Below are 27,596 nucleotides of genomic sequence, written 5' to 3'. Positions count from 1 at the left end.
ATTGTATTGAGTTCACCCTTAGATTTATTGACAAAATAAAAACTATGTACATACACACATAAAATAAAGTAACGAACAGATTTTTCTTCAATATAATCTTATTAAAACCCATTGCTTTATCCTTTCTTTCATTTTATTTGTTCATCTTGACCCATACAAAATATGTACATACTCACAAACAAATAACTTAAAGAACATATTTTTCCATCTTGACCCATACATTTGATTTGTCCATCTTGACCCATACAAAATATGTACATGTACCTACGATGTAAGAAGGCGCTAAAACTTTTCAAGGAGTAAGCTGACATATCAGTAGAGATGGAGGGGAAGGCGAGGTTTAATATTGGCCTCAAATGGAATTGATTTGGGCAGTGAGAGCCCAAGCCCCTCCGTCATGTCAATTACAGTGCCCTCTAGAACAAACCACTCAAAGCTCTGAAGCAGCCGCCCCAATGTATGGTGGATCACAATCATTGCCAAAGCCATGCCCGGGCACATTCTTCTCCCTGAACCAAACGGAATCAATTCAAAGTCTTGCCCTTTCACATCAATCTCTTTGCCGCTTTTGAGAAAACGTTCAGGATCAAATTCCGTGGGTCGCTCCCACACGGGCGCGTCCCTTTGAATTGCCAACACATTCACTAACAGATGAGTTCCTGCCTGAACACGATATCCTCCAACAGTGCAGTCCTCGCAGGATTCGTGAGGGATCATAAGAGGTGCCCCTGGGTAAAGCCTGAGATATGTAACAGAAAGTGATAAAGAAACATACCAAGGCGTTGGCTTTCATCACATCGTCGTTATTGTCAGACTCAATTTCTTTGTTGTCTATTGCAGAGATGAGAACATCAATCAAGTCTACAGCATGCACTCATCTCTTGTCTCGGTGATCATGGAGCAATTTATCCATAAACACCTCTCTTTTCTTCTGTAGATTCTCCATTGCCAACATTATTCCCTGTGGATCGACCCACTTAAGAAACTGCAGGAAATGAGCAATATCAAATGTTCCAAGTCACAAAATAGTTTCTTCCATCACTTCCTTAAAATACTGCACTTCTTGGAAATCTTGAGGACTGAGATCTGGTGAGAATCTCTTTCTATTAATGATTCGCATCATGATATTACATGTGAGATCAGAGAGCCTTGATTTGATGTTCACTGGACTGATCTCTCGCTCGCAACTCTCGAACAGCGAACGGATGAGACACAAGCTAAAATACCACATAAATAATAATATAACATCCTATTATCGATCGACAATTTTAATATTGCCATGTTAGACATGTTACAACTGCACCAGTAACTAATATAACATTCAATTATGGATCGACAATTTTAATATTGCCATGGTAGACATGTTACAGCTGCACGAGCAACTAATATAATATTCAATCATCGATGGACTATTTTAATATTGCCATGATAGACATCTTCACAACTGCAAGAGTAACTATTTTAAAAAGTTAACGGTAATGCCGATTTTTTCCAACACTTTTGAGTTTTTTTTTAAAAAAAAAAACCACTGTGACAATGTTGCTATGCAGTATTAAATATGTTTGTATTATTTCTTTATAAGACATAAAGAATATGTCATCCATGACCTTTTAAAATAGTAATATTTATTGTTTTGAAGTATTAAAAAATATCTTCTTGTGGTTGGTGTGTCTTTGATTTGGATTCTGTTTCAGCGGATAAAGCTGTTCAAAATTTCAATTTTCTTCAGTATGACACGGGTTGAGGGTGCTTCTTCTATGTTTCCTCTTCCTACCATGTGGACCTTTTGGTTATCTAGGCTTGTTAGGAGGTCTCTTTGACCCCTACAAATGTCCACTATTATTTGGAAATCTCTTAGCTTTGTATCGATTACACTGTAATTCTTCCTTTTAATATATTTTTATCTTAAATTAATAAAATTATTTAATTGAATTATTGTAATAAATATTTGATGATGATTTGTTAATGTGCAGTATCAAATATATTTGGATTATTTCTTTAAAGAATGACATGTTATAACACATAAAGAATATGTCATGTCCATAACCTTATGGAACAATTATATTTTACTTTTGAATTAATATTCCATTTTTTTAAGTAGAAAAATGTATAAAATTGTGATAATTTTTTACGTAAATTTAAGTAAATAAATAATAACTTTTAATATTTACATTCTATTTTAATAATAAAGTTGGGATTGATGAATACATCAAAATAAATAAATATTTTAGAAATAAAATTATTTAGTTGAAATATTATAATAGATATTGGATGATGATTTGTTAATATGCGGTATCAAATATATTTGGATTATTTCTTTAAAGAATGATATGTTAAAATACATAAAGTATATGTCATCCATGACATCGTAGAATAGTAATATTTTACATTTGAGGTAATATTCATTTTTTTTTTAACTATTAAAAAATAGAAAATCATGAGAAATTTTAACATAAATTTAAGTATATAAATAATACGTTTTAATATTTAAATTTTATTTTAATAATAAATTTGGGAATCATAAATGAATGAAAATAAATAAATAGTTTTGGGAAATCAATTAATGAATTATCTATTGAGCTAGATTACTTTAGTAATTTTCAATCATTTTTTTAATGCATTCGGATTATGCTTCCATATCTCTTCAAACTTTTTTAATATTTCATTTACTTTGCTTGATATTCTTAGTTTATTCCTACATTAAATAGTCCTTGTGATTACTATTTTTCAATTGGTGAAGATAATTACTCTGTTTTGTCAAATCAAATAAGAATGACAAACCAAATAATAGTGACAATTTAATAGATTAATTAAAGATTGAGAACAAGACTCACAGGCATGCAAGATGTCCTAGATGTAGAAGATCAACATAAACACACTTCCCACATCTGTATGCTCCCAACACTGCTCATATAGATCCATATTACTTTAAGTATTCCAATTGAAGTTTGAAATACAAAGGATATGCAAAATATAACTGTAATATTCTAGATATCTTAAATGCATTCATTGAATGCATTTAGAGATAGTGTTATAGTAATAAATTTTACAAACTTGTATGATTTCATCCCTTATCGAAATTTTTTGGTAAAAGTTAGCCAAATTTAAATCTTATCTTTTAAATTTAAAACAATCAAATTCAATGACTATGGGATCAACCCTATAATTATAAAAATGAACTCAAGCATAAAGGGAATGCATCATTAGGGGTATTAGATACATGAAAGTTTGTACATTTATAGGTATAGTAAATATACAGATAAGGAAAAAGTATTGGGATGCATGATCCTATGGATAGAGTAAGGGATCTATATATAGGATTATGTAAACATAAAGATGAAATAGAGAATAAACAAATATGGATATCTGTAAGGGTTAGGTTGGTCACACAAAATAAGGGATCCGAGTATCCAAAACATTATAACAATTGTGAGTATAGAAAGGCACCATCCTTGAAATAGACACATAAATAAATGAAAAATAGAATGGTTATTAAAAAATAGTATTATATTTTGATTGCACTTTGAGGTACATGTGAAAGCTAGAATGAGCATGTGTTTAAAATTATGTAATACTCACAAACATGCATATATAGAAAATATTAAAAAATCAGATGATATCATCAAAGGTTCATATAAAGTAATAAAATATATAATATCCCATCGTTTAGGTTTTCCTTCTATAAATGCTTTATATGTGAATTAAACACGTCTCAATAAGCACATATACCTAAATATTTAAAACTCAACTTTTGACTGTTGGTCATAACATGTTCCCCCTAAAAAAAATTTATATATAAAATAAAATAAATTCTACAAATAATAAAATTAAAAAAAGAAAAAAGATGAAACATAAATTTAGGTTATATAGGAAGCATCTACATTATTACTTGTAAGTAAGAATTAATTCATGAATCACATAAATATCTCAAGTGTTGAGAATTATATGTTTGTAGTGCACCAGTGTCCCTCGCGAGGATTCACGATAAGGTTTAACAACCTCATGTGGATTCTATAAGTCTAGTGGTTATTTCGGGCATTGATAGGTTAATATTTTGGTGCAATAACAACTTTGGCTTGTAACAAGTGGTATCAGAGCTTGGTCATAGGTTCAAATCACGCAAGCCATGATGAGTGACGTTGGGAGGGGGATTGTTGGCAAAGGGCTAGCATCCCTCGCTCGGATTCACAACATGGTTAAATAGCCTCCTACAGATTCTATAAATGTAGTGGTTGTATTAGGCATGGATAGGTCGATCTTTTGGTGCAACGACAACCCTAGCTTGTAATAATATAAGCTCATAGGCCAAAGATCTAGCATGAATAAAGAATGGGATTGTGAGTCTCATATTGATCATAACTAGCAATGTAAGTATGTAGAGTAGTATAATTCTTAGTCAAAGTGAATAGAAATATCGATCTCAACCTCACTTGCCATGATTCTAGGTAATAGTTACTAGTTTAGGTGGTAGTGTTGTTGCTATTGTAAGAATTGTCTATGAAGGTAGCCACCCAAGATCTATAGGTAATGGAAAGCACAAGAACAAAAGAAAAAATATGTCACAAGAATAAATTATATTCTTATCAAGGGGTGAACTCACAATAATGGTTCCAACTTTTGCCCATGAACAAAATTCAGGGAGTGGGAATTCTTTTTTTCGTGGTGGTTCGAACGAACAAGGGGTGTTCAAAAGAAGTGAACCACCCCTGTGGGTTCGATCAAACCCACCATCAGATCCGAGTTTGATTGAACCTGACATGGATTTGGGGGTTCAATCGAACCCATTAAAATATTTATTTTTATGGGGTTCGTTCACACCACCTGTTCGATCGAATAATTTAAAAAAGTATTTTTAAAAATCTTTATAAAAGCCAAAAATGTCAGCTAAACTATCATTTTCAACTTTGGAGTTTAATTTGGAGAGGGGGTTAGAGTGAACCCGATGTCAGCATTACGTCACCATGCCCTGCAAGAGCCAATGCTTCTCATCTTTAAGCTTTTGACGTACATTATTTTAGGTGCACAAAATAACCCCTTTTTTGTTTAACTATTTTTTTTATTTTTTTATTTTTGGTTAAATTTATTTAAAAATTAGTAAATAATTTATTTGTTAATTTTTTTTTAATTAAATAATTATATATTTATATTTTTTTCAACATTTTAGAAAAATGTTAACTAAAACTTAGAAAACATATCTATACTTAAATTTTAGAACTTAGAAAAATGTTAGAAAACTTCATTTAATATTTTAATTTAATGTCAATTTGTTTTTTTTTAATTAAATAATTGTATATGTATTATTTTTTTCAACTTTTTCAAAAAATGTTTGAAAAAATTAGAAAACTAAGGTAGTAAATAAAAACATAGAAAAATGTTAAGAAAAACATTAGAAAAATAAAAATAAAGATTTTTTTTAGAAAATTAAATATAATAAATTTAAATGTTAGAAAAATTAAATCATAAATTAAAACTTAGAAAAATATTATAAAAATTAGATAATAAATTTAAACAAAATAAACCTCTATGACCCCTTTTCACATCCTATTACACACACAACATGACCCCTTAAGATCCCTTAAGACCACATATACCCATGATGACACTATATGACCCCTTATGACCATACAAGATCACATAGTGTCCTAAGGGGTCACATGTTGTCCTAAGGGGTCACACATGTGTGATCCCTAAGGATCACATATGACCCCTTATAACATCCTTCTAACACATACGTGACCCCTTATGACCACATATGACCCCTTATAACATCCTAGTGTTTACAACATACCCCTGAGGATCACATAGTGTCCTAAGGGGTCATATATGGTCATAAGGGGTCACGCATGTGTTCTAACACATGCCTGGCCCCTTAGGACCACATATGACCCCTTATAACATCCTAGTGTATACATCATACCCCTTAGGACCACATAGTGTCCTAAGGGGTCATATGTGGTCCTAAGGGGTCATGCATCTGTTCTAACATGTGTGACCCCTTATGACCACATATGACCCCTTAGGATCAAATAGTGTACTAAGGGGTCATATGTGGTCATAAGGGGTCACACATGTGTTCTAACACATGCATGAACTGATGAATAATGATGAACAACAGATACTCCAACCGGTACTGAGAGGGGGGGGTGAATTAGTATAGGTAAAAACTCTCTTAACAACTTATCTAGCTAAAGAAAAACAAACTGGTTATCACCATTACTAAACTTAACCATGGTGATACTGGTTAAACACAGTAAAACACCAGACACCATAAACTGATAGGTCTGAATACTTCAAATATGATCAATTATGCAACATCAACTTCACCCATAAACATATGCATATGGTATACTAAAAATACCATAACCTATTAACCCTGCATGCATAATCTTTCAACCAAATACTTCATAAACATCACATGAAAGATGCATAACACATAACACATAGATTTTTCATGTGGAAACCCAAATGGGAAAAAATACGGTGGGGATGAATACCCACAAGCTTGTGTTGAACTCTTTTTAAGCTCACCCAGTTCGGAGCCTAGTCCGGTTAAAGACTTTACAAAAAGGTTCTGCTGGGAACCGATCTTGTTAGAGATCAATCGGTTAAGGGATTGTCATATACCTTGTTAAAGGTTGAAATCATGTTAAAGGTTACCTCACTAGAGGATTTAAAGAACTCAATGATCTTGAGTCACCTGGTTACAGGTTTTACAATAAGCTTGTTAAAGATACCCGGTAAAGGGATTTTCCATCTGTTGAAATGATTAGAAGACAACTGGAAAAGCTATGATCTGATAACAACACTACATGCCAAGGCAGATCCTTTTCATATCCTCTACTCTGCAATCACACTCTACAGTTTCCCTCTTATTGGTCTAGCAAGTATCAAGTATCTCTTCACTTGGATACATACACACAACATTTGCCAACAAATTTTTTAATAACAAACATCATTGACCTTATAGACAACAGATAGGTCGGTAACATAAACCCTAAAACCTAAGCATCTTAGGTTTACAACATAGGGGGTCAAATCTTGACCATCCAAACATATTGCATAGATCATTACAATTTCAAATAGATCACAAGACAATTTGCATCATTCATTCATTATCGCACATGGGAATTAGTAACCCATCACACTCTCTTCTCATACCACTAAGAAGAATGATCATTCTCGAGGTAGACTTCAAATGTGGTCGATCTTATTATGCCTCAATCCTTCATGCGCATAAAGCTGACATGGCACATCGATCACATCTCTTAGGTAACTTATTATAGAGTATCATTAGTTCATTGCACAAGTTGGATCACCAAACTGATAACCATAGAGTTGAGACTACCAACCAGTAATCACACTTAGTAAAACCCCGACACCGGTTCACTGAATCTCCTAATGCCTCTTCATACCGGTTCACCAACGTCTTCCAATCTGCACATCGGTTCACTTACACTTATTTGACATCAATGACAACATATATTATCATCATATCAACATGTCGGTTCATCATATACCAATGATATCCAACATGAACACATGCATGACCACTTAGGACCACATATGACCCCTTAAAACATCCTAGTGTATACAACATACCCCTTAGGGTCACATAGTGTTCTAAGGGGTCACACATGTGTTATAACAAATGCACGACCCCTTACAACCACATATGACCCCTTATAATATTCTAGTGTGTAAACACATACCCCTTTCGATCAAATAGTGTACTAGGGAGTCATATGTGGTCATAAGGGGTCACACATGTGTTCTAACACATGTGTGACCCCTTAGGAACACATATGACCCCTTATAACATCCTAGTGTGTACGACATACCCCTTAAGATCACATAGTGTGCTAAGGGGTCATATGTGGTCCTAAGGGGTCACACATGTGTTCTAACATATGTGTGACCCCTTACGACCACATATGACCCCTTACACAATCCTAGTGTATACAAAATACCCCTTTGGATCACATAGTACATCCTAAGAGGTTATATATGGTCATAAGAGGTCATGCAAATGTTCTAACACATGTGTGAACCCTTAGGACCACATATGACCCCTTATAACATCATAGTGTGTACCATATACCCCGTAGTCCATCACAAAGTGTCCTAAGGAAGACATGTGTGGCCCCTTATGACCACATATGACCCCTTATAACATCCTAGTGTGTACGACATACCCCTTATTCCATCACAAAGTAGCCTAAGGGCTCACACCTATGTTATAACACATGCGTAACCCCTTATGACCATATATGACCCCTTATAACATCCTAGTATGTACAAAATACCCCTTAGGATCACATAGTGTCCTGAGGAGTGATATGCGGTCCTAAGGGGTCACACATGTGTTCTAACACATGTCTAACCCCTTATGACCACTTATGACCCCTTATAACATCCCAGTGTGTACAACATGCCCCTTAGTCTATCAAAAAGCCTCTTAAGGGGTCATATGTGGTCCTAAGGGGTCACACATGTGTTCTATAGGGGTGTCATAAGAGTGATCTTGGACATTGCCCCTAAATTTAACACAAGGTCTCCTCGTGTCATGATTTTGAATATTCAATTGAGTGTAATTGTATGCATTGGTATTATCTTGGGTATCATGATGGTAGTGCATGATGGTAGTGCATGATGGTAGTGCATGATGGTAGTTCTTTTGCATGGGAAAGGACAATTGTAGGGTTGTTCATGAGAGGTTCTATCATAACTAGCATGAGAATGAGTGTAAGTGTTTGGAATCTCAATTTTTTTGAAATAGGGATGAAGATGACTCAAGCACGAGACACTCTTTCTTAAAACCACTATTGGGCCTCCTTTGTCTCATGTTAACTTGATTTATTTGGTTTGGATCATCCTCCAAAATTTGTGACATATCAAAATCCTATGGTAGTCTTGTCCCACTTTGTGTCATGACTTGTAGAAAATATTGTCGATCCCTTTTCATGATTTCTTGAACCAATCTATTAAAGTGGGGATCCATGATAGTTTCCTCAACTTCTATAGAATCCACAAATGCATTTTCATTGTCATTATCATTTCCATTGTTATTGTCATTATTGTCATTGTTTGGTATATTGCTGTGGTTTTCAAATGAATTGTAGAGTTCATCTCCATCAAACTCATAAGTACTCATGTTTAAAGACCTTTAAGCTTCTTCGGTTTCCCTTCTAAAACATTTGTAGGGAAAACTTTAAGAAATTGCCCCCCCCCCCCCGCTCTTGGACAAGGTTTAAAAACCTGGCGAAAGATGTATAATTCGTGAGGAAAATATTCATTTTACTAGTGAAATTTTGCAGTTTATGAAGAAAAATTAATAATCTCCATTGGTGAATCATTCGTGATCGTTCAAATTTTGTGAAAAATACTAGTGAATTGTAATATATCTAAAACCAAAAAAATATTTGCATGGGTGAATTGTAATGTTTTTAAAACCAGAAAAAATATTTGCATTTGGGATTTCAACCTATTTTCAAACCATTAAAAAAAATATTGGCGATTTCAACCCATTTTCAAACCATTAAAAAAAAATATTAGCGATTTCAACCTATTTTCAAACAATTAAAAAAAATATTGGCGATTCCAATCAATTTTCAAACCATAAAAAAAATATATTGCCGATTTCAACCTTTTTCCAAAACGTAAAAAAAAAATATTGGTACCTTAGCAGTCCTCGTCAAGTCACTAAAACACATGGCACACAGTCGTCAACCCTCTTCCTAAAAGACTGCCTATTAGAAAATTTTGTGACCTAGCGACAAGCCCTTATGACTCTATCTCCAGCTCACAAGCTGAAAATGCCAAGCCTTCATAACCTAGATATCTAGGGACTGAGGGCAACTGAACCACCACTCGCCAATTCTTGACCACAAAATGTTAAGTCCTCCTCACCGTAGCGACTTGGAGATAGTGGTAACTTTAACCCTTATCGTGTACTTGCCAACATAAAACTGTTTATGTCTTAATTGCTAGCACTTCACTCAGAATCTCGTAGCTTGATTAGGTCTCCAAACATTTAACCACGCGAGCTAGCGATAACCTTAAAACTTAACCACAAACTGTCTAGTCGCTAGCTTGCAACCTAAAAATGCTAAGATTAAACAGAAATGAGAGCTAGAGACAACTATATAAAATCAATTACTCGTTAACTCTCACAGAAATAATATATGACATCAGACCAAGTTGAGACCTCACGATGAAAGAAATTTCATTAACAATTTCTAGCTCACTAACATGAAACGCTAACACCAAAAAAGCTAGAGACATTGCGATGTAAACCCAAACCAGCTTGTCGCCAGCTCATGGCTTGATCACGTCTTCAGATATTTAACCTCACGAGCTGTCGATAACCATAAAACTTAACCACAAACTATCTAGTTGCTAGCTCACAACCTAAAAATGATAACATTAAACAAACATGAGAGCTAGCGACAACTGTGGTGGCAAGCTAATATGTACAAGGAATTTTTAAGGCTTGGAAACTGACTCATTCTTGAGGGACTAGTTTGAATATTTCTCCTGAGTCGAGGTTGATTAGACAAGCAAGGATGATGGTTTCAGAGGGATAAAAGGATTGGATAGCTTCTGAGTTAGAGATGGGAGATCATGGATTTCTTTGATAAAACGGAGGTTGCTTGTTGTCAAGGATTCTGAAGCAGAATTTGTACAATCAAGGAGGACTAAAATCAAAACAAAATTGTTCACATAAGATGAGCCTTAGAACGATGTAGTAGATTTGATAGGCATGACTTCTAGAGTCTAGAGTCATGTTGAAAAGCACCAAAATGATGATTTTTCACTTGAATGAGCATCACCAGATGAAGTGTTAACAATTTATAAATACAATGGAGTGGTGACTTAATTGGTAGAAGAGAAAAGAAACCTTTCTTCATTTTCTGAGAGTATTTTTTCACTAGGAAGGAATATGATGTTTGAGCAGGATCGTCCATGGAGTTGTTGTGTGCTCTGTGATACCGGATGGTGTTTTTTTTTCTCTTATGTGAGTTTGTTTATTGTCAAAGAGGTTGTCAAAGTGAGAAGGATTTCCGGAGGAGGTATGAAAGCCTTTTCTTATCAAGAAAGGCCACGCATGGCACATCCTCTTCTTCTACTCTGCCACATGATGGCAGGGGGTTTGAAGAAGGAGCCCGCAGAGGAATGAAAGAAGGATTTTTTTGGCTGCGGAGTGGTAGCCAGTCATCTTTTTGAAGACATAGAAGCTGTGACCCCTCCCTAGCATATTATGTTTACCCTAAAGCTCCTCTTTCCACTTTCTCTAATCCTGGGCATGAAAGCTTGAGCTCCTCTTTCCATTTTCTCTATTCCTAGGCATGACGGATGAAGCTCCTCCTTTGTTTTAGGGGTGACTTTACTTCTTGCCAGGACCCAGTATCCCTTCCGAGAAGTAAAATGATCTATTAGACAGAACGTAACATCTCACACTCCATCCGAAGGTATGGGGGTGATAATGGCATGGCTCAAGCAGTTTTCCTTCTACCAATTTTCAATTGAAAATTTTGATTCACGGCCAGCGCATGGATAAAGAATATTTTTTATAACAGAATTGCATATGGCCTTTTAGGCCTAATTGCTGAGAGTAAATGTTCTGTTGACATGTGTCTCTTGGCCTAAAGCTTGTTGCTCCCTTTTCTTCTATAAAAGGGAAATCAAGGCCATTAGAAGGGTTCCTTTTGGGGGGATCTCTTGAGGATTCTAAAATTCTAGTGCCTTTGGGGATCTTTTTCTAGTTCAAGTAGTGAGCCTAGGTAAATAGAGAAAGTTGTATAGTCATTTACAGAGAAAATGAAAAGAATTTAGTGTCAAAATTTGTGCAGGTTCTTGAAGGAGTTATATTTAAGTTTATTTTGTGACAAAAGTAATAATTTTATTCAATAGAAATTAAATTCTGATCCATTTCTCTCTGGTGTATAATTCTATCATTTTTCTAATGAACATAATCAAGAGTTTTTCCATTTGTTGTATTGTTATGGTGTATGTAATTTTTCATTTAATTCTCCCTATTATGCCTAGGAATGCAGAATTTTTGTTAGTCTAGAATCATATTAAGGATGCACCTCATTGTAATTGGTGGGCAGATTACTTAAGAGAAGAGGGTTTTCAAGTCCCATAAAACTTGTCAAACATACTGATGGATAAGATAGAGGAAATTTTGAATGTTCACAGATATATATATATAGAATGGCATGGATAGAAAGGTGATACATGTTGATTATAGGTATGAGGAAATGCCAACTTTATGGAGGAGGGATATTATGTACATGATAGAACACATCCATATATATTATATAAACATCCACAGGATATAAAATCATAAGAGTATTAAGAATGAATGGATCAAACACCACAATAGATAGGAATACAACATACTTAGTAAAACATGCATGCAACTCAATTAAAGGGAATATATTTTGAGGATCCAATTCCATGATAGATGTTATAACCAAAGAAGTAAGAACATAGTCTAAGGTTGGGTAGGTGAGATTAAATATATACAACACAATTAAAACCCAAACCCTAAACAAGATGTAATAATGAAACACAAATGAGGGTAGATCCAAAATCTAATCAAATCTAATATAAAAGAAATGCAATCACTAAATCAGATCTCAAAAAATCCACACTTTCATAATCAAAGGAAGACAAGAAAACATATTCACACACAATGAATCAACTATTATAATTTGAAGGTCACTTCATCGAGACAACATCAATACAATAGACTAGTGCCTTATCCTAGGGCATATAGTCACTTACAATTCAAAGACAACCTGGTAATAAACTTGAATAAGATTCATTTGCAAATAAACAGGAATGAATATGCCATTACATACACAACCCAGATTCATACAAATGATATAATCATCAGATTTGTATTAAAAAAAAATGATTTCACTGAAATTTCCCCAAGAACTTTATTTATTTTCTTGAAAGAAATCCTAGAAAAATTCCATAATCTGCCTTGTAGACAGGTAAATTGAAAAACCTTTGACCATTAAATTCACAATGAAAACATAAATTCAACACAAAGACAATTATGTGAAGATCTCAAACTTTAAATGATATTGATATTATATTCATATTGATATCAAAAAGTAAATTCAAAATGCGATTTAGCTATGCACTTATCAAATTCTTGAACAGTTGAACTATTATAACTGTATCAGAGTTTTCAACATCAATTAAAGTGGCCAAATGGCCATCCCTCTCTATCGATATAAAAAAAAGGTGGCCATCCCTCTCAAATAAATCTTGGACTCCTTTTATAAGATGAGGATGCAATAAGCTTAGCATTACTTTGAGGAATCTTGGGTAGGAACTTGACATGTCTTCTTTTGCTTTAGCATGGCTTGCCACCTGTCCATCTCTTTGTCTGTTGGCCAAGTGAATGCCTTTACCTCTTCCAACTTTGCAGCTAACAATGTCAATCTAGAATCTGTAACTGACCTAGCCTCAACAATAAACTTTCTATGGTCAACCTCAATCTTGAACAATGAATCAAGCATACCATTAAGGAAATCAACATCAACCTTGATAATTTTTTTCTTCAGACCATTTATGCTTTTTTTCTTTATGTGCTTCCATTCTTCTCTTGTGATAGGTATTTGCATGCAGGTGTTCTTGGGATCTCTGAAGTTGTATTTCCTCAACTTCTTCATGGTATCAGGACAAGGCTTTTTTGAATTTTTTTTTTCTCAATTTGCATGCCTAAGTTTAGCGTAAGCATAGAGTTTAATAAACTAATAATCAAATAAATAATTATTAGCTAATATAAGATAACTCTAACAAACCTGATCATCTATATGCTTCATTATTTATTCTCCCTTGAGAATCAAATCAAATTCACTGGTCCAATCAGAAACTGATTTCAATTCTCCATTACTACCATAAATTGATGGAGCCAATGTACTATAGCCTTCCCCAAATATCTCTAATTTTTCATTTATGAGTACATCTTTCCCTATGAAAAATGCATAAGCTGCATTGATTACCTCCACCATGTCTTCAGTGTCAGTGATCTTGGGAGGGAACTCATCACTATACAACATTTCAGTATCCATCTTATCCATTAATCTTCTTCTTCTTGACCAAACATTGAACAAAGGTCCAAGAAAACTGACACCCTTAGAGGATTTTTTACTTTCCTCTTTCAAAGAAATGTGCAAATCATGCACTACCATCAATTTTCCTTTCAATACATTAATCCCATGTTTCATAATTTCGAACGCAATAGAGATAGTCTTAACATTTTGTTCCTTTTCAAGCTTTTAAATTTTCTCTATATATTCCTCCATTTTTTCTATCACATCAGCTGGTATTTCTTGTACTTGTTCTGTAATCTATATTGGAGGAGGCTCATTTGTAATTTTTTCTTTCAACTCCACTTACTCTTCCTCCAGAGAGACTCTCTTCAGTAGTGTCTCTTCATATTTTTTACTAATGCAATCAATTGGTTATATGTTTCTGTGTATCTTCCTGACAAATCCTCTATTTTTTATAAATTCATGAAAGAAACTTGAGTAAAAAATGAGGCAATCTCCTTGTCAATTGTGTTCCACAAATTCCAAATCATTATGTCAGCTTTCTTTTCTACTTGGGTATGTAGAAGGTGGGTATTTTGAGTGGAAGGGGCCAAAGACCAAGCAACAAGTGTCTTTGACTTAGGATTAAATCCTAATCCTCTTATTACATCTCCATTTTCAAATTCTTTTTTAAACAATGGGTCCTCTTGCTTCCTAATCTGATCAATAATAAAAATAGACTAGATATCCCAGTCAGGCATCACAACCATACCAGTACTCTTAATCAATTGTCTTGCCTGATCCACAGTTATTTGCTACCTATCAAGATCATATTTCTGCAGTGCCTTGACAATCTCCTCATTCTTTTCTATATTTCATTCCTCTATGATCAATTTTTTTCTTAATTGATTTTGTTTTAACCTTTTCAGAAAACATTTAAATTCATCTGAATTAATAAAGTCATTATCTTTGATGAACTCATTTGACAACCTCACACACTCATCAAAGCCTTGAGCAAGGGCTTCATTTGTTTCTCCCTATTATTCATTCTATCTTGCTTCTTTGAGATGTGGCCTTATTTGATGAAAGTAGTGTCCTTGTTCTATAACAACTTCTCTAATAGGTTCTCTCCTCATAATTTCACCCATCTCTTTGGTTTTTTGTTTCTTTGCAGGTGGCATTCGGGCATATTGAACTTCATCTCCACTCTCTACATCATCAGCAGACACATAAAGTTTCCTCTTGCCATGTGAAGATTTTCCATTTTGGGGGTGTTGGTGCTAAGCAACCACTTCTAGAGTTTGAGGCATTTGTTCTATCAGATTTTCATATAAACTCAACATTCTATTAATCCTCTCCAAGTATGGGTTACCAAGGAAAAAACTTGAGAAACTAGGGTCAGCATCCATCAATTTTGCTTCAACTCTCATCAAATTTTTCCATTTTCTTTTCCTTTCTTGTACTTCCTATTTTATCAGCAAATTTCTAACCACATCTTCCTCATCCAATGGTTCATGGTCCTTTATTGTGGCTCAAGGTGTCATTTTTGGCAATGCACATTTAATAAATTGTTTAGGATCACAAAATCTAGACACAATATTAACCAACCTATATTGTTTAAGGAAATTATTTACTTCATCAAAGGAATCCCTACCAATGGTAAAATCAGACACAACCTAAAGCATAGTAAGTAAAGAACCCTTCCTGTGTTTCTCAATGTATTCTTTTTCAACTAGGGTAAATTGTTGAGTAAACTCCATTAAAGCAATCCTAATTGGAACAAATTTTGGTAAAATATGGGGAGGTTGAGGACACCCATAAACTTTGATCAGAGTAAAGTTATCAAAAAATAAAATGTCCCCCAAGTTATGTGAAATAGACCAGTTTGGAATATACTCGTAAGGTCTCAAAACTCTCCTAACATTAATTGACAATCTTTCCCTATTTATTTCTAGCATTTCCACAATTGGGAAAAAAATCCAATTTTCAAAGTAAAGGAAAGAAGAGTGGGGAAAACTATTGTCCCAAACTTGGGTCCATCTTTGCATTGGCATTAAGACACCAAATTTTTGTTTGAACAACTCCAATTCTTTATTCATGAACTCAACATTATAGAACAAGATTAAATGCATCAGCAATGAATAATGCTTAAATGTATGGTTGGGGGCACCACTCTAAATTTCAACTAGAGCATTATGAATGTGTTTAACCACATGGCCCACATAATCATAATCTTTTTTAACATCTAGGTGTTTAATGTCCATAGCCATCATCAATAATTCAACTAACACTATTAAATCTCCATCAAAACCTAGCACTCAGAATAATCCATAGATTGTACAATGCATATAATGGTGGAAAGGTTGTGATGTCAAATGGTGGCTTGATACTATCTAGAAATATAACTGGTTTCCCATCCACCCTAGGCATGTATCTGGGCATTGCATGCTTCTTGATAACACCTTTTTATTTGTCATAATCCTCTGCAATTCGCTCCAAATCTATATATGTAATTGTAGTACCAATAATTTGGAAAGCTTCAACGAAGCTAGCACTATTAATTGAAACTAGGACAAGCTAGTTCTTTCTTCTGATTACCCTAGATATTGGACAATAGCATTTGGCTATCTCTTTGATCAAATTTATATCAACATACACATCTGGCACAATTAACTTTGCCATATTTAAATCCCAAGGGTTTGACATTGGCACACCCTTAACCCTATTATTCTAGAAACAATGAAACAGAGAAGTACTAGACATATAAAGCATGGTCAGGTTTTTGCATTAGCTCCATAAATATTTCCATGCAATTTCATTTGTATTCAAAGAAATGGAAGTCCCTGGCTACAAATCTATGAATTCTTCTTTATATTTCTTATCCTTCTTTTCCTCAGTGGCCTTGGGCTTGGAACCTCCACTTGTTGTCACCTTGCTCATTTTAGCTACAAGAGAAAAACTTTACCAATTTTTTGAAATTTTCCCACACCCAACACTCTGAATTCTCCAATGTTGTTGCAAAGCTCAATTCACTGGATTACCTCGAAGATAGAATGTGATTATACAAAATCTTGGCTTGATCATGCAATTTATGGTATCTAGGCACCGTCACTTCTCTCATTAATTGGCACACTTGCATGAACTATCTATTGTGGCATTAATTCAAAGGTGAATTACTCGAGTAAAATTTTAATTCATCACCTTTTATTTGAGTGCCATTCAAAAGTTTTACAAAACTCATCAAGCAAGTGCACATGTCAATCCCTGATTGCTTAGCACCCCTTTTTCTCTTTTCTATCTCAGTTAATTTTTGGAGTGTCACTCAGGCACATGGCAAGAGATCGTAATCTTACATGATGAACTACACTTCCTTCAATCTCCTTCATGAGCTAGAGACCAATCCATTCTCCATCTTTAATCACACACTCACAACCAGTTATAACAATTTGCAAGTAACCTACAAGTTAGCGACAATGCTACCAAATTCTCTTAATCACAAGCTCGCAACCCCTTTTACAAATCCTCAAAGAATCTCACAAGTTAGTGATAGTCATTGATCTTCATCAAGCCCTTCAGTCGCAATAGCATTTGGAATATTCTTTCTTTACCTCCGAGCAAGCAACCACTGCAAATCTAACAAAATAACTTATTTCATTGCAAGCTCGCAACTCAAAATTTAACTTGACTTAAATTCTTGAGAGCCCATGACAACAAGATACTTAACTGCCATCGCATGTTTGCAACACTTTTTGACCTAAGACTTACAAACACGCGAGCATGTGATGACCAAAAAATCAAACCAAAACTTACCTGTCGCTAGATCACAACATAAAATGGTAAACAACTTCAAAACTTGCGAGAAAGCAACCAAATCAACTAGGTTGTGATACCAACCACATCGCATGATCGCAAATTAAAATGACATAACCTCGAACACCTCACAACCATCCAATAACATAAAATTGCATGCAGTTGCAACCTCACAATATACAATGGTCAAGTGCAAAAATCTTGCGAGGTAGCGACAACTAAAATATCTAAGTACTCGTAAGCTCGTGACTTAAACTGACTTGATGACAAAGGACCTACAAGCTAGTGATAACCATTAAATCTCAAACTGTTTATCTCTTAACCGCAACAACCCAACAAGTACCAATAAAAATCGCTAGTCGCTCACTCTCCAATTTTTTATGTTACCTTCATAAATAGGTGCGAGTAGTGGCACAACATGTCCACTAATGACTTACTTGCTAACTCTCACGGCTATAATGCATGACATTAGACCAACTCCAGACCTCATGACCAAAGTAATATGCATCTTTTGAAAATGTCAATATCAATTCCTCTTGTTTTTTATGAAACACCTTTGCATCACCTGGATTATCTCCAATTGAATGCCAAAATTGAGGATACACACAACCCACAGCTTCAAGTATTTATTCTCAAGGGAATCATTCATGAATCTCTGTTGAAAGTTTGTATGCAATAGACTTCAAATTATCACTAACATATTTAACAATCCTGTCCAAACCTTCCTTTTTAACTAGTAGTTCTCTACCTTGCTTGCTCATCTTAAATTGGTGCATTGGTATCTTAAATCCTTTTATAAATATACATAACTCATTTTTTGCATTGAAATGTAAAAAAATTTCATCATGATTCAAATCTATAATTATCTACCACCTAAAAAAATTTGGGCTTCACCCTGTTAGATCTGAATATAGACCATCCAGGCCCAAGCATGTCATTTTATGTAGAGTACTATACTTATTGTATACATAGTTTTGTCTTGGGCATTCTTAACAAGTTTGTTCATTGAATCCAGCATGTGGAGAACACTAGCTAAAGTTAATAGAGTCTGTATATCACTTAACTTATGTAAGAGATCAGGAGCTTTGTCTACTGTGAGGTATTTCTCCTAAATTAGTCCAATCAAGGATTGATATTATGTTATAACTCATTCTATTGGCCCATGCAAGGAGATCCATCTGGTCTCAACATCCTCGAGAAGCTTGTTTCCTCCTATTACTCACTCAATGAAAATCTAAAATTCTATAAAATGTTTAGGACTTCGGCAGAAGTATGAATGGAGCTCGTGGACTAGATATTCAACTTTTGACACTATAGGGAAATTTCTTACAAATCTATATCCTAAATTCATTTGATGGGTGATGCAGTAAATGCAAAGCATGTATGGTGCAATACTAGTTTGTAATCATGTGCAAAGGTCCTTTGACATTGCATTATCGTAGCTCCATCAGCTCCAACACACACCAACTTCTTGACAATTGTCAAGTCATCCATACTAGCAATTTCTTTCAAAGATTTCTTAATTTCTAAATATAAATTTTCTACTGTTGAATTGCCCTTATTTTATGAACACGGAGTAGATGACCTCAGTGAATGTTTTCTTTTATGGTATACACATGCATATAGACTGAAGCAGTGTTATCTATCATAGTAACTTCATCTATGAAAAATGAAATGATTTTTGACTCTTTTACACTCTCCCGTAAATTTTGATTTTCCACCTCAACGAGATAGTTTGCCATTTCCCATCCAGCGTTTATTGACTAATGTGACATAGGATAATGAGGAACATTGAAAAAACATAATAAATTACTATATTTTGGGAAATCTTTCATAGGATGCCCTCTCAAAAGAATATGAAAAATAACACTTATCTGAATAGTCTTTGCCAGGTTTACATCTTTCGTTGCATGTTCAAGCCCAACCTTGATTGTATCTCCACTATTACCAATCAGTGTAATTTTGTGGTTATGCTCTTCGTATTCCATGGGATACTTAACATGAAGACATTCTTCCTTTGATTTCCATATTACTATTCGTGTTTCCTTTCTGTCTATGATCCATTTTCATAAACCTTACCAATATGCTTTTCTATGGTGTCAGGCTTTAGCTGCATCTTGTTCTCTCTTTTAGTTTTCCACCTACAAATCTTACACCTCCATTCTATTGCTTGTTCATCATTGTTTGGGACTGGTTCAATGAATGGGTACTTTGCTACCCAATCAATCTTAAAACTCCTTGTCATTTTCCACTCCCGCCCAAGTTTTACTTTCCTTTTTCTTTTCTTCCTACTAACATCATCTTCAGTACTAGTATTTTAATCTGAGTGAATTATCCCATTGTGTGTATCCCTTAGAACATCTTCTACCATGTCAGTATTGTCGTCCTCATTTGATGCATTTAACTCAATGACAATCACACCTTGTGGTGGTGGTGAGCTACTGTGAATGGCTTCTGCAACTATAGAAGTTGATGGACCAGAAACTTTGCCAATTCCAAAGTAAGACTTTATGGTAGTATCTTTAAGTTTTCAGAATTTTGATGGCCTCCCAATCCATTTAGTTTCAGCACCCTTGAGAATTCTTACCCTTGTCTAACATCCCAATCCCTTCACCACCCTGAGGAGTCTCAGTCTCTCCCATTTCCAACATCTCATTCTCTTCACCACCTTGAGGAGACTCACCCATGTCTGACATCTTCAGTCCTAACCTCTCACTATGAATTAAAACTAATACTATCAAGTATGAAAAAATGATTACTGACCTTTATGTCTTCTCAATTCTCTAAATCAGGAATCAAGAATGCTTGGGCATGTGTTACAGGATTGTAATTGTGGCTGTCCGCCCTGCAATCAACTTTAATGTTCCAACTCAAATTGCAGAATATGAATAGAGATCTCCCAAATTTACTAATTAGACATGAACCAATTGTAAGAAAGAGTGTTTTAAACTTTCAATTATATTTATATCAATCCATGATTGCATTTTTGGTCAATTTCGTGGGCGTTTAAAAATGCATCGTGATTTAAGTGGGGCGAAATGAGTCATGGAATGCTTAAAATGTTTTAATTGATATTGGCGAATTGGGCCTCATTATTCTTAACGTGAAATTTAATAATAGGCAAAATGGATTGGCACATGCATTGAAGACTTAATTTACCATGTAGTACCCCTCCTTCATCGAACTTGTTAGAGTAGTATTTTTCTGCAGTTTACTTTCAGTGGATACATTACTACTATGTGTTATTTAGACTTATTTGACATTATTTCATGCTTTAATTGGATATGGGATGCATTCTTTATTTACGGTATTTCAGTACTTGTGATAAGTATTAATTTATGGGTTATTGTTATGGACTGACATTTTTACTTTACATATGGATGTATTTTTAATATGTTGTGTGTTTTCAAGTGTATTGGATGCAAGCAGATGATTTTCCTTCACTCAAGTCGGTGAGACAGGGAACATCACGATTCTTCATCAGTGTCTGTGACGTGTATTCTATATTTGTATATATGCATGTGTGGTTTGATGATGCAGGACATTGGAGGTACAAGTACCAGGTAGGTACAAGGTATCATCTCCACCTGGCTTCACAGGTCCGAGTGTGCATTATTTGTCTGGTGGGAGTGGAGGAGATAGTGGTTGACCCTAATTTTACCCTCAGTTACACTCTTGTGAGTGTCGTCAGTTGGTCATCTTTTCTGATTGTTTGGCCTTCAAGTTTGGGTCTTCTCAGTTTGTGTGCCCTAGTGGATTAGATTAATTATTTGAGTTTATGGCATCATTTCATAGTTAGTATATTTAATTTATGTATTACTATGTGTTTGTGATTATGGATTTAATTAATTAAATGAAGTAATTAAATTTAGTTTACAAATTGCATTATATTAGAAATATAATTTTATTTAAATTTAGTGGAAAATAAATAGAATCAATTGCATTTAATGTTCTCTAGAATTTAAAAATAAAATAAAGAAATAAAATAGAGTTAAATTACTTTTCTTTATTAGTTTTTTAGAAAGTTAATTAAATGGGCATGAGAAAAGAAAAATAAGGAAAGTAATGATTTTTGCAAATTTCATTCCATTTACCTTTTTCAAAATTAAAAAATAAAAACCATTATTATATTAAATATTAATTTTTTGGAGAAAAGTTTTTTGAACCTAAAAGTTTAGGTTAAATGTATTTTTCCAGATTATTCTTGCGGGTTCATAGGAAGGAGGCGGCAGACTTTTGGAAGAATTTTTATTTTTATTTTCTTGGATGCATGTTGGGGAAGTAAAAATTGGAGGATAGCTGGTAAGAGGGATTGACTTAGAAATATGGTTGTAGGGTTGAGCTCTTCTAGAAGATGCTTCTAGGAAAGCTTCACAGGTTGGATAGCCTTTGCCTGGTTTTGTTTTAAAAAAAATTAAAATAATTAGGATGAATCTCCAATCTCTGTCTGTGGATATTCTTATGTTTTATTTATTTCTTTTATGTGTATTAAAATAGTTTTGTTATTTGTGAAATTGTAAGGGTTATGCTGGCAAAATTTTGCCAAATTTATCCTCCTTTGTTCCAAATAAATTCTTCCTATACATTTTTGTGTTCTTCTTATATGTGGAAAAATTTAGAGATCTAGTTTTAAAATTCTTCCTTATGGTCTGTGTAGGAAGATTTTCTTTTGCAAAGAATTTTGGTTTTTTTTTACCAATCTCTGGTTTGTCTCACAGATTTGAGTTTTCTGATAGATTTATTTACCAGGAAATTTTTATGTTTGGACTATAGTTTTATGGAACAAATTTTATTAAATTTTAAAAAATATATATACTTGCTGTGATTTGTTTTTGCTCTATTGTCTCAGAGTGGGGAAGTTGAGATTTTCATAATCTCTATTTATTTTTTTAATTAATTTTAAAAAACTAAATTTAAAGAAAAAAATAAAAAAAATTGGTGGCGTAGCAGTGCTAATGTGCGGTAGCAGGGTTACCGTATGGTACCAAGGCTACCTTACAGGTAGCAATTCTACCGTATGGTAGCGGGGCTACCATATGGTAGCAAAGCTACCAAGCAAACATAAAATTTGCCCTTCCTATTGCATGCCTCCAGTATGTTTATGATTTGGATTTTCATTTTGATGTATATATATATATATATACATACATATATATATATATATACATATACATACATATATATGTATATATACATATACATACATACATATATATATATATGTATATATGTATGTATATGTATATGTATGTATATGTATATATATATGTATGTATACATATATATATGTATATGTATATATATATACATATATATATATGTATACATATATATATATACATATATATATATGTATACATATATATATATATATATATATGTATGTATGTATACATACATACATACATACATATATATATATGTATGTATATGTATATATGTATATGTATACATACATACATACATACATATATATATATATATATAGATATATGTATACATATACATACATATATATATATATATATATGTATATGTATGTATGTATACATACATACATACATACATATATATATATGTATGTATATGTATATATATATATGTATACATATACATATATATATATATATATATGTATATATATATATATATATATATATATATACATTTTCTAATCTCAATCCGGCCACCAGCAGTTCCCTATTGCCATGGTAGGGCCCCTCCATCGAACACAGAAACACACACACACACACACACACACACACACACACACACACACACATATATATGTTTTTAAACTATGACATTTTATTATTTGATAATTAAAGTATATTATGGGAATTAGTTTATGTTTAATATATATATATATATATATATTATTGGCATTACAATAGAAAGGAGATTGTTGGTATTTCAATAAGGATATTGAGAAGGTTGTTGGAGATTATTGATATAACTGAAGAAGGATGATTATTGTCTTTTTAATATTCTTTTATCATTGATATCAAGAAATTGATTTTCTTATTCAGTATGATGTTGCCATACCTTGACAAGTATGTATTGATGAGAATTAAGATGTTGGGAAGTGACACATAAAGAATGTGAAGAAAAAGGGGAGAAATAAGTTATTCACTGGTCAACTATTACCGAGTTAGACAATGATGAGATCATGTTGTTTTGATTGTTTTGATATCCTACATATATTGTTGATTGTAAGGTTAATACTATACTATGTCACCGAGCAAAGAACCTAGTCAGTAAACCCTAAGGAAACTATTCTGTAAACCCTAAGGTTATCGTTATTGGTTAATGAAGGGAAAATGTCTATCGAGTAAAGTTTAGTATTTACCGAGTAACAACCGAGTTATGACAGATCGTATTGGATGGATAAAAGAATTATTTAATGAAGGATGCTAATGAGCTGGAGATCAATAGATGATTTGTATGCTGCACATGAAGTTTGTTAAGCATCTACGGCAATGGAAAATCAAGAGGAAGATCTACAGCACAGATTGAACTGCAATAACCTATTACAAGTTCTTAGGAAGGAATGCAAGTTCCAAGGAGAGGTTAAACATTTTCAGATCGAAGGATACATTGAACCTAGTCAAGATTGATGATCTAATGGCCAAGATTGATCATGGGAAATGTGATCAAGGAGATTAAGTGGTTAGCAAATTGTTTATAAATAAGGAATTATTGATAAACAATGTATGCGGGCGAGTGTAAGCACAGGGATGCTACATAGTGATTACCGAGCAAAGAAGCTTGGAGACCTATTTGAATATCAGAGTAGGGAGCCCAGTAGAGGGACAAGATAAGTCCTATGACAAGATTGTTTTGAGCAAATAAGAATCTGATTTAGCATTTTAGATGTGAGGTTGTAGATATATTTTTATTACTATTATTCTGTAAAGTGATAGAAAATCTCTTAACCGAGTGGACTTAACAGTCTTATTTGTAAATCCTCTAGCAAGATTACATTCTAAATGAGTGTTTGAAATCCTTTGACAAGGTAACTTCTAACAAAGTGAAGATCCTAACAAATCTGAGGGAAATCCCTTAATTGGGTCAGATCTAGCAATGTGTTTGTAATCTTTAACAGGATTTTCTTTTAACCGAGCATAGCCTACAAGAGTATATTTCTTAGTGGGTCCAAAATCCCATAGTGGTTTTTTCCTATTTGGGTTTCCATGTTAAATCTGGTGTTATATGTATTATGATGATTATGTGTTTATTAGTTAGCATGTTTAGCAGTTTTTGGTTATATTGCTGAAGTATAAGTTACCGAGGTTGAATCTGTTGATTTTATGGAAGATTAAGTTTGTATGATTCACCCCCCCCTCTCATCTTGTTAGCTATTGGCATTAGAACTTTACAATTGGTATCAGAGCTCTGGACTTCCGAAGAAAAGTTTAAAGGTACTTGAGGCAAAGATCCGAAGATGTATAAAAGGGATGCACCAAAGCTGAGCAAGTCAAGTTTCTCCACATGGCAGAAAAGGATGAAGTTGCACTTATCATGAATTGGAGAATATGCAACTTATTTTTTGGAGAATGATTACATACCACCAAGCACCAACCCGATGACCTTGGAGGAGATAAAGGCAAAGCAAGAACATATTCAAGCTATGATTGAAATAACATCAGCATTGACCGACTCAGAGTTTAATGATCTAGAAGGTTGTAATGATGCAAAAGCAATGTGGACCAAGCTCATATCTGTGTATGGCAGTGATGAACATGTTTAGAGAGAAAAATTAGATAGTCTAAGAGGACAACTTGAATCCATGAGAATGAATGAAGGTGAGTACATAACCCAATAGAGTACAAGGTTAAAGGAGACAGTTAATCAAATCAAAGGAGCAAGAGGAACTATTGAAGAAAAGGATGTAACAAGTAAGTTGCTTAGAACCCTTCTACTTTCTTATGCAATCCGAGTCTCTACAATCAATGAACTAAGGTTTGTACCATATATGCTAGTTTCTTTGGATGCTACTATTGGTAAGCTACATGCATTTGAGTTAACTAATTTTAAGAATAGTGGGTCTTCGGTAAATAAAGTAGAATCTGCATTCAATTCTTTTCATATTGGTGAATCTGATGATTACAATGATAGAATGAGTAAGTATTGTGAAGGGAATCATAGTGGAGCAAGTGAAAGATTTTGCAAAAACATGGAAGAGGTACACAAACTATATGAAGAAATCAAAAAGAAAGAAGAGTTTGAAGCATTATTAGCCAGGAGGTTACCGAGAGGAAAAGGTAAGTATAAAGGAAAGCTACCTTTAAAATGTTTTAACTATGATAAAATAGGACATATGGCTTCTAACTTCCCTGACAAAGAATCTAGTGAAAAGAGAGATTATCGAGACAACGAGCAGAAAGATAACCAATACAGAGGACACCAAGACTTCAGAAGGAGAGATAGAAAGACATGCCTAGTAGCTGATGAGGAATCCAACGATGATAAATTTGATGAAAGTGATACATAGGAAGTTGTTTATGTGGATATTAAAGATGGATCAGATGAAGATAGGTATGAAGAAAAAGCCCTAATATCTCACATAAATAATAATGAATCTTGGATCATAGATAGTGGATGCTCACATCACATGACAGGTGATAAACACAAATTTGTTAAACTAGAAGATTATGATGGAGATTATGTAAGATTTGGTAATGATGCACCATGTCCGGTAAAAGGTAAAGGCTCTATCACACTTCTTGATAATGCTAAATGTGATGATGTATACTGGGTTTAAGGTTTGAAATACAATTTGTTGAGTGTAGCACAGCTAAACAATATAGGATACCGAATAAAATTCCAAAAGGGATGTGTCAAAGTTCATGACAAACATGGAAAGTTGGCTGCTACCGGGACACAAAAAAAAGGTAATACATTTCATCTTCACTCAACTCGGAACAAATGTCTATATGCAAAAATAGAAGATACCTGGTTATGGCATAAAAGGTTTTGTCATGTAAATTTTGATAATCTAATCAAAATAATTAAGAAGCACCGAGTAAGAGGTCTACCGAGCCTGGAAAAACTTGAGAATGCTATGTGTCAAGGATTCTAGATGGGTAAGATGACATGATCAAGCTTTACAAGTAAGTCCTACACTTCTAAAGGAATTTTAGATCTAGTACACACTGATCTTTGTGGTCCCATGAAAGTTCAAAGTTACTATGGTGATAAATATTTCATATTATTTGTGGATGATTACTCAAGGATGATGTTTGTTTTATTTTTAAAAGAATAATCATACACTTTTCAAATGTTTAAATGGTACAAGGCAAGAGTTGAAAATGAAACAGGAAGACAATTGAAATGTCTTAGATCTGACAGAGGAGGAGAATTCATTTCTGATGAATTTAACTTATTCTGCAATGATCATAGTATAAAAAGGCAAGTGTCTGCACCAAGAACACATCAGCAAAATGGGATAGCTGAGAGAAGAAATAGATCAATTGTAGATTGTGCCAGAACCCTGATGATAGAAAAGAGAGTACCTCAAACATTTTGGAGAGAAGCAATCAGCACTGCAGTTTACACCCTGAACCAAGTACAACTGAAGAAAGGAACTATGAAGACACCATATGAAATTTGGTATGACAAGAAACCTAATGTAAGTTATTTTAAAATCTTTGGAATTAGATACTATGTACACAAAGATGACAGAAATGGAAAGTTTGATCAGAAAAGTGAAGAAGGAACATTTCTAGGTTA

At 33.8% G+C, this 27,596-nt stretch overlaps 1 protein-coding gene across 1 annotated transcript; it reads right to left on the bottom strand.

Moving 5' to 3' along the window:
- Positions 1 to 312: 312 nt before the first annotated feature.
- Positions 313 to 20,551, bottom strand: LOC131056030 (xanthotoxin 5-hydroxylase CYP82C2-like). The gene is made up of 2 exons (XM_059218866.1): positions 20,436 to 20,551; positions 313 to 739 (listed from the first exon to the last, which is right to left on the bottom strand). Exons 1-2 carry the CDS (start codon positions 20,549 to 20,551, stop codon positions 313 to 315), a joined length of 543 nt encoding a protein of 180 aa, XP_059074849.1.
- Positions 20,552 to 27,596: the final 7,045 nt, after the last annotated feature.

Source organism: Cryptomeria japonica, chromosome 4, assembly GCF_030272615.1.
Source record: "Cryptomeria japonica chromosome 4, Sugi_1.0, whole genome shotgun sequence".
NCBI lineage: Eukaryota > Viridiplantae > Streptophyta > Pinopsida > Cupressales > Cupressaceae > Cryptomeria > Cryptomeria japonica.
This window is presented reverse-complemented; position numbering and strand designations above follow the sequence as displayed.